Here is a 17,964-nt window from a genome sequence, read left to right as displayed (position 1 = left end):
CGCCCGGCACCCACGGTCGCGGGGCCAAGTTGCACTCCTGTCTGCCTGGGATTCTTTAGCTGTGCTTCCTGCGCTGCAGGGGGTTGGACTAGATGACCTTTGGGGGTCCCTTCCAGCTGTGCAATTCAATGATTCTACGAGTCCTGATGCCAAGGAAAGAATCCCCTGCTGAGAAAGCTGCGGTCTCCAAAGCTGCGGCGCAGGGCTTGTTCCAGGAAGGTGGCAACCCGAGGGCGGGAAAGGGTTAAGCCGGCTGGGCTCGCCCTCCGGGGGCTTGGGCTCTCGGCGGCGGCGGCGGCGGCGGCCCTGCCCTGCCCTGCCTGCCGCCTCCTCCTGCTGCTTGCGCTCGGCGGACGCGCCTTCGAGGCACCGGGACCAGCGTTCCGAGGCAGCCCCAGCAGCAGCAGCAGCCCGACTCCCCGCTCCGCCGGCCCCTCTCGTGGCCCGATCCCCCTCCGGGGGGCGCCGACCGCAGCCTCAGGATGCCCGAGTTCCCGGCCAAAGTCAGCACCCGGACCAGCACCCCCGCCGGGGCTCAGGGCGGCGGGCTGCTGCGCTCCTCCTCGGTGGACCTCGAATTCCTCCGCTCCCTCTTCGGGGTCCTGATGATCGTGGAAATCGTGAGTCGACCCCCCCCCCCCCGCAAGCTCCTTCCTTTTCCCATCCCTCCTCTCCGGTCCTGCGGCCGAGAGAGGCGTCTTCCGAGAAGAGGTTGTCTCTGAGCGCGTGCAGAGTGCCGTCCTCGCCCAGCGGCTCCTTAGCGGCCAGGCGCATCAGGCTAGGCTCTCTTTTCCTCGCTCGTTGGCGGGAGCGCTGGGGGGGGGGGGGCGTCCAAATCCGGCAGAACTGGCTCCCCACTTCTGAAAGGAGGGAAGTCATCTGATAACAACCCTTACAGTCGAAAGAGAGTTTCCAGAAGTCCAGTTGAGCTACCCCACCGCACTGTTATGAGGACGGGGTGGGACCTTCCCTTAAGGCAGATCGCTTGTCTGTTTGTCCCCCCTGCAGCATAAGGGGTTGGGGAATTGGCGCTAGCTCAGCGGCAGAGCAGCTGCTTGGCATGCAAAAGGTCCTCAGCAGCTACCTCGGAAGGTGGTGGCTACTCTCCTTGCTAGGAGGTTTTTAAGCAGAGGTTGGATTCCTTGGCTGTGATGCATTGCTGCTGGTTGGACTAATGACCCTTGTTGGGGGGTGTCCCTTCCATGTCCTATGATTCTGTGATTCCAAGGAGGGCTGGAAAAGACTCCCGGACGAAGCCCCCTCTCCAGGCTGGGGGTTTGTGGGTTGACCCCAGGGCAGAAGAATCGTGGGCAGCGTGGAGGGATGATAGCGAGATGCAGAATGAAGTCGGGCAGAGCAGCGTCAATTGCACCTGCTTGCTGCTTTGCTTCGCCCTCTTCTGCTTTGCATCAAGCAGCAAAGGGCTTGAAAACGGGGACTAGCACCTTGAGGTGGCTGCCCCAGGGAGGTAGGACTGGTTCTTGCTCCAATGCAGATAATTTCACCTGCGAAAAATTGGAGGGTGAGTAGGGGTAACGGGCTTCCACATCAATGTCTTGGCGCTTGCTGTGAAAATACTTTGGGCCAGGAAAGCAAAGAGTGCTCCTAAGTACCGGTATGTACAGCATACCTTTTCGCCTGCGTAATTTTGGGCTACAGGTGGGAGAACTGAATTCTGGAGTTATCTCCTGTGTAACAATAACATCCCTGCCAAGTTCCCAGCCAAGAGATGGAGGAGAGCTTTCCGCTCCGCATATACTAGCGTCATCTCAGACTTTTTTTGAATTCTAGGGAAGTTGGCTTTCCAAATGATTTCATTTTCTGGGCTCCCTTCTTCCAATAATAGCCACTGATTTCACAAGGGACTTTGCAGACACCTGCGCTCAGAGCTGTTGTGCACGCAGGTCTCTTGTTTGTGTGCAAACATTTCCAGATTGTGGCTCTAAGCCAGCTCTTACCTTTACAGAGGACACCCGTGATTCCTGCATTGCAGGGGGTTGGACTAGATGACGCTTGCGGTCCTTTCTAACTCTGCAGTTCTATGATTCCATTGCTTCTGTTTTCTAACTATTTACTATAAGCCCCTTGGAACAGGGTATCTCCTTCTTTGTAAAGTGCTATGCACATTGGCACTCTGTCTTTGTGCACACTAATAAACCATCTCCAGCCTCTCCTAAAACCACACACAGAAGATTCATTAAAACTAGCACAGACTCTATTGTTTGGGGGGCTGTGGGTGGGTCAAACATTGCTTTGGAATACCATTCTATACATTTTCAGGAGACTTCTGGTTCTGATAGAAGGTGACTAAGGGTTTATTCAATTCCCCCCCCCCCCAAGTTTGTGGCTGGCTGGCTGGCTGTCCCACAGAGTACCCAAATGGGAATGACTCCAGAAGAGGGACAAACTTTTCCCCAAACTTGTGTCATAAGAGGCAACCCACCCCACACTCTAAAAATGTACAGTAGATTTTTCTAACTGGTGTTGTCCTGATGTTTTGGACCAATATTTGCAGCCATAGCAGACGTGTAAAGCAAGAAGTGTTTCTAAGAATGTGCAAAGTACCTTTTCCTTGTTATGGAACTCCTTTCTGGTGGATATTCAACAGGCAACGACACTTTGGAAGACGTATTTTAATTGCAAACTGTCTTCTCAGAAGAATAACTGAATCCTGGCCACCATTTTTCTGGGGACAGCACAATGAGAGTGTGTCTGATTAGGATTCATGGGTGCAGCCAGGATTTTTGTGGGGGGTGGGCAGAACCTTAGTTAGCTATGCTATTTTTATTGATTTAGGGAGGGCTGCTCCCCCTCCCTGCCTCCTTTTGGCTACACCCATGTTAGGAATGTATTGCATATAACTTTTGTTTGTATATTCCTTTGAGGGTGGTTTTTTTTAAGTATGAAGCAATTTAAGAAATTTCCTAAATGAATAGAATGTCAGAATTGCCATCCTAAGCATCTGGAGGGCGCCAGGTTGGGGAAGGCTGCTGGGTAGAATTTGTCTCCCTTTCCCCAGCTTCACAGGGCACAGATATGTGTCAGAAAAGGAGGGGTTCATTGGGGTGGTGGGGGCAGGTAGGCAGGCAGGAAACCCAGCCAGATGGGCGGGGTATAAATAATAAAATCATCACCCACCCACCCACCCACACAGCACAACACACCTCCAGTGCAGATCATGTAGGGTTTTCTACAGACAATCTATCCATCCATGTCTTGGAAGGTGATGGGGGTGGGGCAAAGCCTCTATTTATCACCCTCCAAAATGGCCTGAGAACAAAGGACTTGGATAGGATGTTTTGGTGTGGTTTGTTTTTGCAAAAGGGAAGCCTTGAAGAATTGTTTCTTCTGCCTCCTGTGGTTAAGGTGGTCCTGTACCACCTCTGGACCCCCTAGCCTTATTCTCTTTTGAGGAACAGCATGGCTGCTGGCTAAGATACAAGAAGTTCCTGCTATTTGTGCTCTCTGGGAACAATTGGAGACATTTTTGTTCCAGCTGCAGTGTGTGTGATGTCAGTCTTTGTATTGTTTTTAAACCTACCTTTAATGGTTGGGGGGGTTGTTGTGTTCCTTTAAAACCTATTTTAGTTGTTTTCCTTGCATTATTTTAAATTGCCTTGAAATTTGCAAGAGGAGATTCACAAATTAGTTCTGGTGTGTGTGTGTGTGTGTGTGTGTGTGTGTGTGTGTGTGTAGACCAGTCTTTGCCAGTCTGGCACCCATCCAGATGTCTTGGAGCCCAACTCTCCTGACCGGGGCTGTTGGGGCCTGTGGCCCCAAAGGGATGGAGAGCACAGGTAGGCAAAGGTGGATGTAGAGAGATTCAGCCTTAATGGGCTCTTTTCACACTTTAGCCACACAGTCATAGCAAACGTCAGGGGGATAAAGGGGTTGTTCTTTCCTTTCCCCTCAATAAATTAACTATTGTCCACAGCTGGGTTGGAGAGTTGTAAAACATGCCTGTTGAGTTGGATTGCAGGGGGTTCGACTAGATGGCCCTTTGGCTCCCTTCCAACTCTACAATTCTATGAATTTGACTACAGAATAGGAGTGTGTTCATTTCTTCCAGGCTGCTAAAAGGTGTGATTATATGTGTGCACCTAAGGTTCACTTGATTTCAGCATAGCGGCATCTACCTCTTGAGTGGAAAAGGGCAATTGCCTGGTGTAAAGGTCTCTCCAGAAGCAGAGAGAAATCATGAAATTGTAGAATTGTAGTATTGGAAGGGACCCCACGGGTCACCGAATCCTACGCCCTGCAGTGCAGGAATCACAGCGCAATAATCCCTGACAGATGGCCACCCAACCTCTGCTTAAAAACCTCCAATGAAGGAGTATCTGCCCCCTTCTGAGGGAGTCAGTTTCCTTGTCAAATGGCTCTTACAGTCAGAAAGGTCTTCCTAATGTTGATTCAGAATCTCCTTTCTTGTAATAATCACAGCCTACAGAAATAATGCCAAGCCAAAGCCAGTGGCAGCCAAGGTGAGGCGAAGGGTGGGAGGACAACAGTAGGTGGTGCCAGAGCTAGTAAGTGGTGGTGCCAACTAATTCTGGTTTGGTCTCTGCCTCCTCCCTGTTGAATTTGTTAATGGCAGCACTGAGTCAGAGGAGGAGGAAGCTGACGCCCTGTACCGCCTGCTGGGCTGTTTGTAATCCACCTTGCTCTTCCTCCTCCTGCTGCGCTAACTAGATCTGAGCCATGGTTTGGCTTAGCGTTGTGTCCAAACCCAGGCTGGTGCTTTGGTGTCTCTCTGCATGCAAGCCATGATCTGTGGGGAAGTTTTCTTCTTGGCTTGTTGCTTGTGGTTTGGCTGGGGGAGATGAACCATGAACCAGGGTTGGGATGTAACGCTAAACCATGGTACAAAAGCGGGGGTGGAGTGGGGGTAATGAAGCAGCATTATTTTTGCTAAGTCCCCACACTCCTGTGTCTTCATACTTTGTCATCATTTGTTATTGTTGTTTAGTCGTTTAGTCATGTCCGACTCTTCGTGACCCCATGGACCAGAGCACACCAGGCACTACTGTCTTCCACTGCCTCCCGCAGTTTGGTCAGATTCATGTTTGTAGCTTCAAGAACACTGTCCAGCCATCTTGTCCTCTGTCGTCCCCTTCTCCTTGTGCCCTCCATCTTTCCCAACATCAGGGTCTTTTCCAGGGAGTCTTCTCTTCTCATGAGGTGGCCAAAGTATTGGAGCCTCAGCTTCAGGATCTGTCCTTCCAGTGAGCACTCAGGGCTGATTTCCTTAAGAATGGAGCGGTTTGATCTTCTTGCAGTCCATGGGACTCTCAAGAGTCTCCTCCAGCACCATAATTCAAAAAGTCATTGTTTAGCTTCATATTATTTGCAAACTGGGCCTCTGGACTTTGCCCAGTTCAGTCACTGGAAATGTGCAATATTTGTACAGTTATGTAATTCCATGCTCTAGACTTCCTGATCCTACTGGGGTGAGAGGTATTTTAGATGGTGATGTGTGTTGTGCCACATTCTTGAAATAAGTGGAGCATCTGCCCTTCTGCATTTTGCCCCCCTGCCCCCAGCTTGATCTGCTGACTTGGGCCCCAGACCTCTGCCCCCAAGTCCTGCCCTGGTGGCACCACCACAGAAGCTTGGGGACGGACAAAAGAACTTTTGTGGATGATTTTCTGACTTGGCAACCCACCTGCAGCAGCAGCAGCAGAGTCTGAGGTCAGTGCTCTGCAGAAAGCAGCACAGGCTGGGCTAACGAGGAGTTTGAGCAGACAGAGAAGAACAGTTTCTAACAAGAGCTGAAACTGTGGGTGCTGTTTCATAAGGCTCCATGAGTAGCTCGTTAAGGATCTTCTGCCTGTTCCATTCCCCCTCCCATTATTTTACTGAACTTTTTATGTGGAAAAAATACAAGTTACATCAGGTGTGAACCAAAAGCATCTGCTTTTGGCTTTACATATTAAAAAGAGTGAATAAAGCTATTGTTACAAAAGTTGGGTGCCACCCCCACTCTCTGCTGAGCAATAGCAAGTTTCCCAGGGTTCCAGGCATTCACCCATGATTAGTAGAAATGATGCAGCAGAGACTGTCATAGCTTTAAGAAATATAGTTTATTTACATCTTCAGCTTACATGGAGAGAATCCAGAACTTAAAGCATGGTCATTTCAAGATGGGCTTGTTCCTCACAGCAGTGCAACCCTGGAGTCAAACCTGGGCATCTCCCAGCCAGCCTTCAGCCAGCCTCTCCCTTCTTTTTCCCAGGACACCTTGCTTGAGACACTCTTTTCCTGTCACTTTCCACCCAGTGACCCTGGCAACCTTCTGTCTGCCCAGCAGGAGTGCCAACTTGGCCCTGCGACCATGGATGTCCAGGGCCGTGGGTGCCATGCAGTGTGCATGGCCCTGTAACCAAAATTTGAGTGCCTGGCACCCAGGAGAATTTGGTGGGTGCTCAGGCACCCAGGGTTCCAGGGAGTTGGCACTAATGCTGCCTAGACCCAAAACTCCTCTTTGATGGGGTGGCAACACCTGTTGTCATGTTAAAGCCTCTATCCCGGGTGAAGCTGTGGCTTGGAAAGGAAGCTTAGCCTGTATTTTTCCACTGTCCTGCAATCTTCTCTTCAGTACTCCAAATAAGCACCCAACTGCCACACCCCAGCCGGCAGCCCAACGATTTTGCATCTGGTCCCAGCTGTTGGGCCTCAGGGTCCTAGTGAAGAATAAGGTAGATCTGGCAAGGTGAAGGTCAGCCGCACCTATTGAGGAGGATACTTCTTCTGACTTCATGCTTCCTCAAAAAAATACCACCCAGGTTGGCCCTTAGAGGCATGTGGGGGGAGGAGTGGGGCTCTGGGGTAAGTTTGTGCCCCTTCAGATGCCCCTTTCATTATCTCCTAGTGGGAGTTTCAGCTGTTGTTCTTTCATGTTTACCTTTGCCGCTGCCTCTTCCTCCAAGGAACTCAGGAGAGCGCATGTGGCTGTTTCTCTCATCCCCATTTTATTTTCACAATAATTCTGTGGGGTTAAGAAGAGAGAGAGAAACCAAAGACTGACAAACTATCTCAAGAAGGTGAGCCTTCATAGTTGAGTGGTCTCTCAGATTTCTCTGATCATATTCCACAACATCACGTTGTTTTGTTTTAAGCATGTGCGTGGAATGTGTATGGTAAAAACACAACTCCAAGGGCTTAAGAACACGTCTTTCAGCTTAGGTTTGCTGTGGTTGCACACCACAGAGGCAGGCTCCATTATCCTGCCCTGTCCTTAATTCGTATTGTTACATGCACCCCACTCCCCAAGTAATGGGAGACTTCAGAGGTGCTAGTGCACACCTGTGTCTTCCCAGCTTCAGACAAGACTAGAAAAGACTGGCCTACTCTTCTCCTACCCCCAGAATCACATTGCCTCCAATCAGGTGAGGGAGGAAAGTCTGGCCCCTTCTTCTGGAAGCATCACTAGCCAGTAATTTCTATGACAACACACCTGTCCTGGGCCAACTCTTTAGTCATGTAAAAAAAGATGCTTAATGGACTTGGCTAGGGCCACTTAACAGACTGGTCTGACTCGTTCCTTCTATGTTTGGGGGTGGAAACCAAACATGACACCCATGCCATCACCCCAGTTCTATCATGCTATATTTCATTGCTAAGTCGCTCTCATTTTCCCTCCTCCTGAGCAGTTTCTGGGCGCTTTAATAGTTGTGTTTTTTATAGTTAATAAGGGTGCCTTTTTATGTGGCGCCAAACCGAACGCCTGAAACAGTTGCCTCACTCTGCTCAATGATAGGACCAGCTCTGCATGGCACAGAACAGCAAACAGTGACATGGCAAAGGTGGGAGAAAACAGCTGGGATTCACCCATCTCTGCCCAAAGTGACAGTTGTAAAAATATTCATATCCCAAAACCCTCCCCAACTGACCAGGCACCCAAGCTATCCTCCTCTCCTTTGCACAATGAAAATGGCTGGTATTAGCTGCCGTGCCCACAATTTGTTTGCTTTTTGTTTTGTTTTTTGCTTCTTTGGAATTTATCCATGAAGGAAACAAAGGGAGCTGGATCAGTAGGTAGAGAGGCGGGGTGGGGGTGGGGAAGGAGGCAGTGAATGGAAATGTTCTGTGACACTTCCTCAATGTCATTGCATTATTGCCGTCTGGACTAGAGGGCAATGAAAGTGAGACAAAAAACAGGCAAACCAGAACATATATAGTTTCAGAGGCATGCACTAACTGGACATGCAGTACATCTGCCCCCAAACTTTTCCATATGTAAAAACTACTGAAAGCCTATGACCACCCTGATAGTATTATGGGTATGAATCTTCATAGAATCAGAGTTGTGAGAGACCCCTTGGGTAATCTAGCCCAACCCCCTGAGATGCAGGAATCACTGCTCAAGAATTCCTGACAAATGGCCATCCAACTTCTGTTTAAAAACCTCCAGGGAAGGGAGAGTCCACCACCTTCCAAAGGAGTCTGTTCCACTGTCAAATGGCTTTTATTGTCAGAAGGTTCTTCCTAATGTTGAGTTAGAATCTTCTTTCTTGTTACTCGAATCCATCAGTTCAGGTCCTCCCCTCAGGAGGAGTGGAAAACAAGCTTGCACCATCTACCCCGGGACAGCCCTTCAGATATTTGAAGATGGCTATCATTTCTCCTTTCAGTCTCCTCTTCTCCAGGCTGAACATCCCCAAGTGCTTAAACTGATCCTCATAAGACTTGATTTCCAGAACCTGTATCATCTTGGTCACCCTCCTCTGCGCACACTGCAGCTTGTCAATAGTCTTCTTAAACCATGGAGTCCACAAATGGACACAGGACTGACCAAGGGTCTGACTAAGGCAGAATAGAGTGGTACTATTACATACTTCCCTTGATCTGGACACTAGATGTCTGTTGATGCAGGTTATAATTGCATTATCCTTTACTGCTGCTGCACCATGCTTGTAGATATGATGCACACAACAGAGGAGGATGCCTGAGGGGTCTCAAAGCCCAGCTGCCACTGCCTCTGATAACCGCCCCGCCTGCAAGGCTGTGAGAGACCAATTACTTTCCTACTTGTTTGCAAACCTGCAGGGCTGAACAGGGCTTCGTCCAGCCAGAGATGGAGGGGGGGGGGAGTTGATTGTGTTGTTCTTTAAAGGCAGACTTACCTACTTTTAACTTTTCAAAACAGAGTGTGAACTAAAGTAGTCATCCTTTGAAATGTACACTTCTCTGAATTTTGAAGTGTAATTTCTCCAGCCATTTAATGTGCACAAACGTGCATGTATTGATGACAATATTATAAAAACCACATTTTATTATGGGAAATTGCTTTGCAAATATATTAGGATAAATTTGCACTAAGCTGTTGATGAATTTTCATGCGGACTTTCATCCTGTCTTTTTTTTTTTTTACAAACTGATATGGACATTCGGAGAACTAAACTTCAGATAAAAAGAAGAGGAGAGAAGCTGAGAGAAACCAAAGTTGATTTATTGGCGCACCCCTAGCCCACCCCTGTCGTCCTCTCCTCCACACTTCGGTTTGCAGTCAGTCTGATGTGGGTCCTACAGAGTGCCTTGCCAGTGCCAGCCTTTCAATAGCCTTTTGTGCTGGATCGTGCATGGCTGTGCTTGATGCCCCAAGGAATGGGCAATCTGATAACTATCAAGCTGGATTTGAAAACAGCTTTATCTTTTTGCTAAAGTTAATATAGCAGGACTAACGACGGAAGTCAGCGGCAGCCTGGCTGCTGAGGGCAATTGGCTGCCATGGGAACATCTCCTTTCTCCTCCCTCCTTGAAAGCAGAACTCCCTTCCCCTCACTTGCCATCAATTACATGCCAAATTTGTGGCTGGCCACCTCTAGTAAAGCCCAGAGTAGAATTTCAACTGCGTTCGACCTCCTGTACCAACCGCAACATCATCATCAATATATTTCTTAATAGCTATTGTGGAGGCAGGGAAGCAGAGGCCTGAAAGAGAAGGCATTGTCCAGACCGAAGCAACAGGAGAGAGCCAGAGTGTTTACGCCGGAGACAATGTCTCTTTGGCCACATAGCGCCTCTTTCATGGCCACCAGCAATGAAAGACTTTTGTGGAGTCACCGGCGGTAAATCAAGCCCCTGGCCAGCTGTTTTAACTGCATCATTCTCCTCCTCCTCTACCTCCTCCCTGTCAGAGGGATAGTAATACTTTGGAGATGATGTGAGGTGTCCTCTTCCTTAACCTGATGCCTCCACTTTCTAAGCTACTTGCCTCCAGCTGGTGAACTCGATGTTCTCTTTGTGGGTGCAGAAACCAACCAGTCCCTGCAAGCTGGGAGTCTGCACAGTCATTTCCTATTGTTAATCTTATTTATGACAACGTTTTCAATGTGCATCTTTGCTTCTTGTTTTTTATTTTTTTCTATGGTTGCAAGTGCGTTGTGGGCAGAAAATTGCTTGCTTGTTTACTCTCCAGCAGCCAAGGGGCTGGATGACTTAGCCAAGGCGGCAGCAGGAGCAGACAGGAGCTGTGCCCCACTAGGCCCCAGAGCCAGGAAAGAGACAATGGGCAACAAGCCCCTAGGGAGGTATAACATTGCTTCCAGTGACTGAGCAGAAGCCAAGAGTGTGCCTATGTAACCATGGACACAGACACCATGAGGCGGTTTGCAGGCGCCTGAAGTACATTGCATTGGCACTTGAGAGAGAATGAAGAGCTTGCGCCAAAGTTGCCAGGTGCCTTTATTCTGCACATCTGTGTCACTAGGAATAAATTCAGTGGAACTGTGTGCCACAGTGAAATGTACCATATTGCAGCAATGCCTGTTTGCCTTGGGAGTGAAGTAGTGTGGTGGGGTTGGAGCTTACCTACCGCCTCTTTCAGACGACATGTACCACAGTTTAAGAAGGGTATTGACAAGCTGAAAGGTGGGCAGAGGACGATGACTAGGATGAGCAAGAGTCTGGAATGGTTTAGGGAGTTGGGCCTGGAGGAGATGGAGAGGTGAAATGATAGCTCTCTGCAAATATCTAAAGGGCTGTCACATGGAAGATGGAGCAAGTTGTTTTCTGCTGCTCCTGAAGGTAGGAACCGAACTGAGGAATTCAAATGACAAGAAAGGAGATTCTGACTAAAGATCTGACTAAAGAGGCACTTTCTGACAGGAAAAGATGTTCGGCAGTGGAATGGACTCCCTCAGAAGCTGGTGGACTTTCACTGGAGGTTTTTAAGCAGAGCTTGGATGGTCACCTGTCATGGAAGCTTTAGCTGTGATTCCTGCATTGCAGGGGGTTGGACTAGATGACCCTTGGGGTTCCTTCCAGCTCCGATTCTACAAAATATCCTTCACTAGCAAAAGTTGTCAATGCCCTTTTTTCTGTTGTGCAGGTGCTGGGATGCCTGGTGTGGGCCCTCATTGCAGACACATATTACCAACCGTACCCTTCCTACGGGTGGGTGATGTTTGTCGCTATCTTCTTCTGGCTGGTAACGGTCATCCTTTTTGGGATGTACCTCTTCCAACTTCAGGCGAAGCTCTACATGATTCCTTGGCCTATTGTGGTGAGTACCCAATACCCTTCTTCAGCCTGGGGCCCTTCACCCCAAGCCCTCCCCCCCCCCACTGTCCTCCAGATGGTTTGTGCTACAGCTTTCAGCTGTGCCTGCCTGAGGGCTGATGGGAACTGTAGATCAAACCACTAGGAGGGCAGTGGGGGTGGCAGGAAGTCTGGCTTTTCCTGTTAAGTTCTGGAAGCCTAGTTGCCTCCCTATTTATCAATTTATTTATTTTTAATGTATGCACTGCTACATCATTAAAAAAATCAAAGCAGTTTGCAACAGTATATAGGCGACTCTCCGTTTATGCAATTTGGCTCATGCGCAAGCGTGTGTACACGAGGCCCCAGGAAATCAATCAATCAAAATGGCAGAAAGCCGTGTAAAGGGCAAAAATGGCTTTGTAAATTGACACAAAAGCTACTTGCCTCCAGCGGGTGAACTCAGCTTAAAACCTGGCTCAGTAGTAGACAGTGCAACTGTCTTAACCAGGGTGTCACATGTTGGCAGCTATGTGCGCCCATCAGCAGTCTGGCTGCCACATGCTGCCCCACTTGGAGCTTTCGGGCGAGGTCCAGGGCAGCCCCCCATAGAGTGCATCGCAGTAAACCAGCCTCAGGGTTACCAACATATGAACTTTAGAAGAAGAAGAAGAGTTTGGATTTGATATCCCACCTTTCACTCCCTTTAAGGAGTCTCAAAGCGGCTAACATTGTCCTTTCCCTTCCTCCCCCACAACAAACACTCTGTGAGGTGAGTGGGGCTGAGAGACTTCAAAGAAGTGTGACTGGCCCAAGGTCACCCAGCAGCTGCATGTGGAGGAGCGGAGACTCAAACCCGGTTCCCCAGATTACGAGACTACTGCTCTTAACCACTACGGGAGCACATACTTTAGAGAGCAGCCTTTGTGCCTCTCTTCTGCTGTTAATGCCTGATTGTAATTCATGCAGCTATCGTAGGAAAGAGAAAAGGCATTTGTAAGGCATATAAACCTTTTTTGCTCCGGATAGGTTCTGATGTTCACAGGACCAGCTGATCTAGTAGAATTAAATGATAGGTTTATTTCACCTTGTGTTTAAATGTAAGTATTGTTGGTTGTTGTTGTTGTTGTTTTAAAAAATGCAAAATGGGCCTTAGGGAGGTGATGCAGAATTTGCAGCTTTCTAACAGCAGCAGGTGAAGATTGCCCCTGGCACCAGGGACATCAGCTTAGATGAGTCCTGCAGGAAACAGTTAAGTCTCCATTTCTGCAGCAATTCAGCAAGTCCCTTCTCTTCTGTGGAACAGCAAAGTGCCACCTCCCCATTCTGCCAGTCCAGAAGGCAGAGACAGGAAAGGAACAGTGCTCTCATTGTTACACTTTCATAACCAGTATGACTAGAATTCCTACAGCCATCTAAGCAGAAACTGTTGCCAAAATTCCAAAACTGAATGGGCGACTCTTGCAGTTGGTCCTGTGCAAATCAGCGAAGTGCGCACTTGTTTTGGCCACAGAACATCCTAGTCTAAGTGACCTTTATCAATCAGGAACAGATCCACGAAAGGGTCTCCTCCACACAGCTCACTTACAGAGAATTGCATGTGCTTTTTTCATCTACGATGAAGCCAGACATAAATATTAAGGCTGGTGCAACATGTTGACTGCTTCTAGCTTCACAGTTTGAACAGTACATACCATCAAATTGGAGGCTACTCTTGCTTATCTGCCAGTGCTTCAAGAGGACTGCTTTGTCTTTTCTAAAATTAATTTTCATTACCGTGGTTAAAGGACCATTATTCACCTTGTTTTTTTAAAAAAGAAAGTTGGTTTGCTTGCTTTTTTAAAAAATACGGAACTGTTCAGGAGGGGAATGTGCATTTGTGAGGTCGCAGGCGCTAGTCATTCAGTACTGATGACATTTGACTTCTGCTGCAAAGTTGCATAACCAGAGGATTTTTTTCCTAGAGCTTGAAAAAAATGTATGATTGCTGTACAGGGAAGATGCTATAGCTCATTGGTGAAACACACACATTGCATGCAGAAGACCCATGCTCAATTTCCATTTTCACATAAAAGAATCAAGTAGCAGGATCTCTACCTGATCCTGAGGAAAGCTGCTGCCATTCAGAGTAAAGATGAATGGTCTAGATCAGGCATCCCCAAACTTGGCCCTCCGGCTGTTTGGGGACTACAATTCCCATCATCCCTGACCACTGGTCTCATTAGCTAGGGATGATGGGAGTTGTAGTCCCAAAAGAGCTGGAGGGCTGAGTTTGGGGATGCCTGGTCTAGATGGACCAATGGTCTAGCTCAGGTTTGTAACCAAACACAGTAAAGCTGCTTCCAACCCATAACTAAAATTATTACATCTGTCTTTACCCAATAAACACTATTATTTGCCTAGTGTTATATATCTGAATCAGAACAATCCTCAGAATCCTTTTCACTAGGATAAGCAAAACTATTGTATCCAATCTCTGAGGATTTGTATCCTAGAATTTTCACCAGTGTGCTAGTTTGTTTGCATTCTCCTTGAGCACAGGATGCTACAAGTAAAACCTCTTTATTCCTGGAGGAACGCTGAGGGCAGTGCCATGGCAGCACACTCATGCACCTGGCTGCTTAGGATGAAGATTGGGTGTGGGAGAGGCAATTGGAAACACATGCCCATGTTCATCTCCTGGAACAACCTCGTGTGGGGGAGAAAATGGGCATCTTATTGGCTAACACTTGTGAGATCATACAGGCTTCAGTTCCTGTAGCAGCTTTGCAACTTATTTAAAATGTTTGTGTGGAGTTTCTTTTTGTAAGATAAAAGGGAAAAGCACACAATATAAAGATGTAGTCAGTCCCCACCTGAAGCATGAGGGCAAGAGGCAAGAGCAAGATTCAGCTCGTATGCATAAGGCAGGTCATGGCATCCAGATCACCTGCAATTGAACAATCTGCTGTGAGAATTGTCAAGAATCTTAGGAACATAGGGAGATGCTTTTCTTTGAGTTGCAGCCCTTCCCCAATGTTCTGTAGGTCTTTGCCTTTAGACCTCATGGAATGTCCTCCAAAACTGTCTTCTTTTTCTTCCAGCTAGTGGTATTCAATGTTGCTGCGTCCGTCTTGTATGCAACAGCTTTCATCACAAGCGCTGCTTCTGTTGAGCCGTACTCCTGGCCGCACTCACCAGACTACAACAGAAGAGCCTCTGCCTCGGTGAGTTAACCCTTTGCACTTGCATCCCCGTTGCACTTGTTGCCGGGGGGCAGGGAGGGGGGAAGAAACGCCATCATCTGAAATATGCGGTTTGCTGAATTTCGCAATCCAGTGAAGTTGAGTGCACAGAAATGCATATGCTAAGGTAAAGGGTGCCTAAGAGTGCACACATTGGTGAAAACAACATACAAAAATTCTTTAGGGAAAACTGCTTTGCCAAAAAGATGGAATCGCATAGATAGAAAAATGTGTAACTTACAGAAAAGTTACACTAAAATGTTGAGTTTTCATGAGGACTTTTTGTTTAAAAGAACACAATGGTGTGAAAATGTGGAGAACTGAATGAGGGGGAAAGTGAGAATCTGAGAGAACCCAAAATTGACAGATTCACCTATCCCTGCCCATCAGAATATGAAGGGAGCGTCCAGATGACTCTGAAGGGCCCCCCCTTTTCCTTTTACCATACCTACAGTTATATGACCCCAATTGCCCCCAGTACTCAGCCCCCACCCCCTGCAATGCCATCTGTAAATATGTGGTGCTAGCTTGCCAGTACATCATTTTGTGTACTCATCCAGAGCTTGCAGTGCCAGCAATGAGGTAACGTTCAGTAACTGGGAATCCAGCTGAAGCTACATTATGTGTTTTGTCCTCCTCCCTGGAGTAACTCAGCTCCTTAGTCCAGTGCCAGCCACCAGCATGACGGATGATGTGTAATGCTGTGTTAATCAGTTTCGGCTAGGCAAGGGCACGCTGGCACACCACCCTCCATTTCCAGGTTAACATTTTGTACTGTGCTTTTACTGAAATCCACAGCAGGCTGAAATGGACATATTTATGTTAAATCCATTTAGGACTGAGGTTTTAACAGTTCAGAGGGAGATCCTTCTTTGCATCTCACTTACTCCCTATTTTAGGGACGCGGGTGGTGCTGTGGGTTAAAGCACAGGGCCTAGGACTTGCCGATCAGAAGGTCGGCGGTTCGAATCCCCGCGACGGGGTGAGCTCCCGTTGTCCGGTCCCTGCTCCTGACAACCTAGCAGTTTGAAAGCACATCAAAGTGCAAGTAGATAAATAGGTACCACTCTGGCGGGAAGGTAAACGGCGTTTCCGTGCGCTGCTCTGGTTCGCCAGAAGTGGCTTAGTCATGCTGGCCACATGACCCGGCAGCTGTCTGAGGACAAATGCCGGCTCCCTTGGCCAATAAAGCGAGATGAGCGTCGCAACCCCAGAGTCGGTCACGACTGGACCTAATGGTCAGGGGTCCCTTTACCTTTACCTTTTATTCCCTATTTTAAGAACTCAAGGCCATGGGGTTCTTGAAAGTTGTGCTGAGTACTGACATACTCTTACACCTTGGCTGGAAGCTGCTTTTTCTTATATTATTAACAGCTACCAGAGTGGATGTTTTGAAAGGCTTCAGTGCTGAAACTCAGCTTCTGCATTTGGCCTTTGTCCATATGATCCAATAAATGCCCAGCAGATTTGTGCACAAGACCAGTTCCCATCTCCCCCTTTAAAACTGCTACTCTAGCTGCCAGAAGAGGCAAGCTACTTTTAATTGAGATTTTAAGCAGAAAAGTGGATTGTCTCTACTGCAGGCAGTGGAGATCTTCACAGAAAATGTTGGGTTCATCAGCATTTTCCTACTGAAGCTCTTTTATTCCTCTTCAGCCAAAAAGGCTCCCAGAGGCTTACAATAAACTCAGTAGATCAGTAGATCTCACTGCAATCTTTGCCTGCACATTCACATTCTAATCATCATACGATGACTTGGGACCCAGGATGGACCTACAGCTTACTCACCTAAGCTCCTGGGACATTAATGCCCCCATCTCCTGTCTTTTGCAGTTTTTTGCTTGCCTGGTGATGATTGGCTACGGGGTCAGTGCCTGCCTCAGCATTCGAGCCTGGAGGGGATATGGGAGTAACGCAGCAACCAGCCAAGCAACCATTTCTAATCACGCCTGAAAACTGTGGGCCATTTTTAATCAACACAACTTGACTGGGTGACAGTGGCTACTGGGGCCTTTGGGTGTTTGGTGTCTTCCCTCTGCCCTTTTCCCTTCCAGACCTAGTACTCTGAATGCTATTCCCAGTCCCAGCTTTAGCATGGCCTTTGCCAAGTATGCTGTATGTGTTTTTAACGCCATCTATAGCTGGTTAAAGCATCCCACCCCACCCCATACTTTGCACTAATTAGTATCCTCAGACTGGTCAAGGGCCAGCTGAATCAATGGAGCAAAGCCAGCAAGAGACAACCCAAGGGCTGGTTCTCTCTCTCTCTCTCTCTCACACACACACAGACTCGTGGCTTGCAGTGAGTCAGCACAGGTAACACCCCATTTAGTAATCTCAGCATCTCATGCCACTTTTGACCCAATGCTTCTGCAGGGACTGCCCTGTACAAACAGAAATCAAGTGGTTGAAATTAAGGGGGAACCTGCCTTTCTGTGCCTTGGCTGCATGTGATCTTATTGCTAAAGGCCACCGCATGTGGTGACCATTCATAGTTGCAGGGTCAGATTTGTGACGGCGATTTGACACTCCACAAGCCTGGTGCACACAGGTATTTGCCGTCACTTGATGACCGGCAGCTGAATGTGTCAACTGACTACACTGAGCAAGCATCAGGTTCAAAGGGACATCAAAGTGCTCTGAAGTGGGAAGATGGTCCACTGAGACACACTGTCATCAAGGGATGGACACGCTCCTGTGAAGCAGCCCAGAGGATGCCCATCTCCAGGGACGGCCAAGCCAGCACGTCTCACCAAAAACTAAACCCACTAAAAAAGCAAACCCAGCAGCCTCCCTTTATGCCAGCCACTTTCAGCCATTATGTAAATAATGTATAATTATTAACCCAGTGTGTTCCATAGTAGCAAGGATGCTTCTGGTACAAGACCACAGGTATTTTATTTCTAAAAAAAGGTTTTGTTTTAAATAAAGTAAATAAATCTTTCACCCTTGTCAAATGAGGGCTTTCCAGCACTGACTTTGCTTGGAGAGGCACCTAATTCGTTTCCTTCAGTAGTACAAGTCCACGGGGAATGGCTCTGCCTGTCTTTACTTGTTAAACACTTACTTAGTTGCCAGATATAGTCTAGACAATTCAGGAAGGCATGTGGGTGTCCTGTGTTGGACTGCATTATGCAAGCACAGCAGCCTGATAAACTCTTTCATTGTATGGCTAAGCAAAAAGCAAAAAAGGTTCCAGTCCTTATGAAGTGGGGGCCAGAAGAAATTCCAAAAGGCAGAGTTGGGCTTTGTGACCAAGAGT

At 48.0% G+C, this 17,964-nt stretch overlaps 1 protein-coding gene across 1 annotated transcript; it reads left to right on the top strand.

Moving 5' to 3' along the window:
- The first annotated feature begins 323 nt into the window (after positions 1 to 323).
- On the top strand, positions 324 to 17,646 carry PLLP (plasmolipin). The gene is made up of 4 exons (XM_081017093.1): positions 324 to 620; positions 11,330 to 11,503; positions 14,562 to 14,684; positions 16,536 to 17,646. Exons 1-4 carry the CDS (start codon positions 483 to 485, stop codon positions 16,653 to 16,655), a joined length of 555 nt encoding a protein of 184 aa, XP_080873219.1. The 5' UTR covers positions 324 to 482; the 3' UTR covers positions 16,656 to 17,646.
- Positions 17,647 to 17,964: the final 318 nt, after the last annotated feature.

This window comes from Podarcis pityusensis (assembly GCF_964106645.2).
Source record: "Podarcis pityusensis genome assembly, chromosome: 8".
Lineage (NCBI taxonomy): Eukaryota > Metazoa > Chordata > Lepidosauria > Squamata > Lacertidae > Podarcis > Podarcis pityusensis.
This window is presented reverse-complemented; position numbering and strand designations above follow the sequence as displayed.